We start from the raw sequence: 3,226 nt of genomic DNA, 5'->3' as shown, positions 1-3,226 counted from the left end.
GGAATTAAATAATAATCTCCTTTGCTTGTATTCGGTCTCGTAATCGGTTTTAACCTCGTTAAGGTATTGAGTTTCCAAAGCCCTTCGTGAATTCTCAATGAATTCTTTTAACCCGGTTGAAGGTTTCACATACTCGTCAAAGAATGAATTTATGGATTTGCTTCGTGAGGTGGTGGTCATTCCGGCGGAGAAATGTTGTTTTGTGTAAGCGCCAATCTATTGATCTTTTATGGCATACATCTCATTTAGCCAAACATGTTCCTCGAGTCCATACTTCTCAACCAAAACCTCCCACTTACCAACAATTCTGTGGGTGACAACGACTTGTATAAACAACTATTGAAATCCGCCTTAAAATCCGGATATTGTGTGTACAAAATCGTCAATTTCTCGGGAAATTTACTACTTATGTGCCACGTACATAATGTATGTTTTGTATGTGGCAAAATCTCCGGAATAGCATTTCCCAACGCTATATTTTGATCTGGAATGATTGTTTGGGGAGGTTTGTTCCCAACGACTTTCAAACATGTTTTCAAAACCCATTTGTAGGAAGTCTCTTTCTCATCCCTCATTAATGCAAAACCGAACAAGATATTTTGGTAGTGGTGGTTGACCCCCGTAATAGGTATAAACGGCATACAATACATATTGGTCCTATAGGTTGAGTCAAATGAAACAACATCTCCAAAATTCGAGTACGCATTCAATGATCGATCATTAACCCAAAACAAACCTCTAACTCTATTTTCTTCATCCAAATCAACTCGATAGAAAATATTCCCAAAACTTGTTTCCTGCAATTGTCGTAGCAAGGCCTTCCCACTATCCGCATCACCGAAATCAAACACCCGCCGTCTTATATCACGAATGACGTTACGAACATCTTGATTTGAAAAACCAATTTTTTCCACACCACCCCACGTTTTACCAAGAAATCTCATCACTTGGACGGTTTTAATCCCTGATTTATTAAATAACTCAATCAATGCTCGGGTCGCCGAATCAATATTTTTTGACCTTTCCATGAATTGTACTTTATCTGGAGCTACCATATCATGATCATGCTTCAATTGAACCAAAGTTATTTCCCACTTATCATTTTTAACTCTATGAGTGACACATATTCGGGCATTACGATTTGTTCTAGGAATTACATCTTTAATCCTCCTTTTTTTTCCTTTCTCTTATCTTCAACATTTTTTTTCATAGAACCTAATCTCTCACCCTTACGAAAAATATACAAGCGCGAGGATACACCATTTCCCCTTGAATATCTATGGGTACTCCTAATAATAATCTCAAATCCAATACCACTACCATAATCTCTATAAAACTTTTCGGCTTCATCCAAAGGGTTAAAAAGCATCCCAACACAAGGGACAACACCATTCATATTTGATTTTGAAAACCTATTATTATTATTTTCAAAACTCATATCATCATCATCTACATTAACAAACTTTTTTTCTATTAACATCCTCAACATCATCATTAGAATCACTGTCATCATTTATATTCATTTTCTCTTCTATATTAAAATCATCATCAACATCACTATTATTCATTTTTTGCTTTCTTTTTCTCATTGGATCACCCTCTTCCTCTTTTTCCATATAATCAATATCATCATCCATATCCAATTTTTTCTTAGATTTATATTCATAAGTATCAACATCTATCAATTCATTAACATCATCTACAATAAGTTCACGGTAAATCAGATTTTTTCCTACATCATCACGATCACTAGATGAACTTGAATAACTAAACAAGTGTGAAGCCATTAAAATAGGAAGAGAAAACACACCTTTAACCTTGAGCTCCAAATGAAAAATGATGAAAAAATGAGGAAAAAATTGTGAAAGAGATGAAAAACAATGCTGGTGGGCGTGCATTTAATGATCCTTCCGCAATGATTCATTGCACAAGGTGACGTGGCTTTAAATGATTCATTGCGGAAGGTGACGTGGCTTTCGTAATGATTCATTGCGGAAGGAGTATTAATGACTCCAACCAACCAATGCGCCGCATATGCGCGAAATTTAAATAAAGTTCAGGCCTTCCGAGGCTTCCGCAATGATTCATTGCGAAAGTGCTCGATTTTTTTTTATTTATTTTTTTTTGTAGTATTTTTTTTAAAATAACCATAAATTTGATAGAACTTGTTACTATTACTAGAATTTTTGATATAATTTTTTTTATTTTGTGAACATAAATATTGTTTAATTTACCTTTTATTATGGTAAAATAAGTACACTAAAAAATAAAAAAAAATATTTAACTAATATAATTTTAATTTTAGAATACTTTGTTTATGATATAAAGTCCAGTTGGAAAATAAAAATACACAATTCCGTATTACAAATATTTTAACACATGATAACCACAAATGATATAGTTTGAGTATCGTTTCTATCATTTTTCTTTGAAATAGAAAATTTTGCACATTAAAATTTAAAACACATAAATATATTATCAAAAATATAATAGATAAGTTATTTCGGAAGTAGACTTATTATGTTCACATCTATATCCTTATAAAAATATTTTATGAAATTGTAGAAACATTTTTTTTTAATAATAAAATTATATTTTTTATTAAATAATACTCGTTTCAGTAATACTACTATTAGATAATTTGGAAAAATGTATAACCGGGACGGTTTTTGATATATAAACTCAACATAAACTTATGAGTTTATGAATCAAAAACCATAATATGTATGAACCAAAAATCATCTGGGGTACGCGTTTTTGAAATAATCTGAAAAAATGTAGAATATTTATATTATAATTTTATTATTTCATGATACATAATTTTATAAAATTTATAAAATAATAATTTTTATTTTAATTAAAATATTTAATATTGACAACATAATTAGAACATAATGCAAGGTATTTATCTAGTAAAAAGGTTAAATTGAAGGTGACGCGGCTTCCGCAATGATTCATTGCGGAAGGTGATGTGGCTTCCGCAATAAATCATTGCGGAAGATGACGTGGCTTCCGTAATGAATCATTGCGGAAAGTGACGTGGCTTCCGTAATGAATCGTTGCGGAAAGTGACGCGGCTTCCACAATGATTTATTGCTGCAGTTTTGATCGATCCAGATTTGTTGGTTCCAAGCCACGTGGAGCCAACTGTGGCTGTGGAACTTTTGCCTTTATTTAAAACCTTGAATGATTTGATGTATATTGAAGATAGGCTAATCTGATTTTT

At 32.1% G+C, this 3,226-nt stretch overlaps 1 protein-coding gene across 1 annotated transcript; it reads right to left on the bottom strand.

Annotated features, from left to right (window-relative positions):
* Positions 1-245: 245 nt before the first annotated feature.
* Positions 246-1,055, bottom strand: LOC141686243 (protein FAR1-RELATED SEQUENCE 5-like). Its single transcript, XM_074491290.1, has one exon. It carries the CDS (start codon positions 1,053-1,055, stop codon positions 246-248), a length of 810 nt encoding a protein of 269 aa, XP_074347391.1.
* Between the last annotated feature and the right edge of the window lie 2,171 nt (positions 1,056-3,226).

This window comes from Apium graveolens, chromosome 9 (assembly GCF_009905375.1).
Source record: "Apium graveolens cultivar Ventura chromosome 9, ASM990537v1, whole genome shotgun sequence".
Taxonomy (NCBI): domain Eukaryota; kingdom Viridiplantae; phylum Streptophyta; class Magnoliopsida; order Apiales; family Apiaceae; genus Apium; species Apium graveolens.
This window is presented reverse-complemented; position numbering and strand designations above follow the sequence as displayed.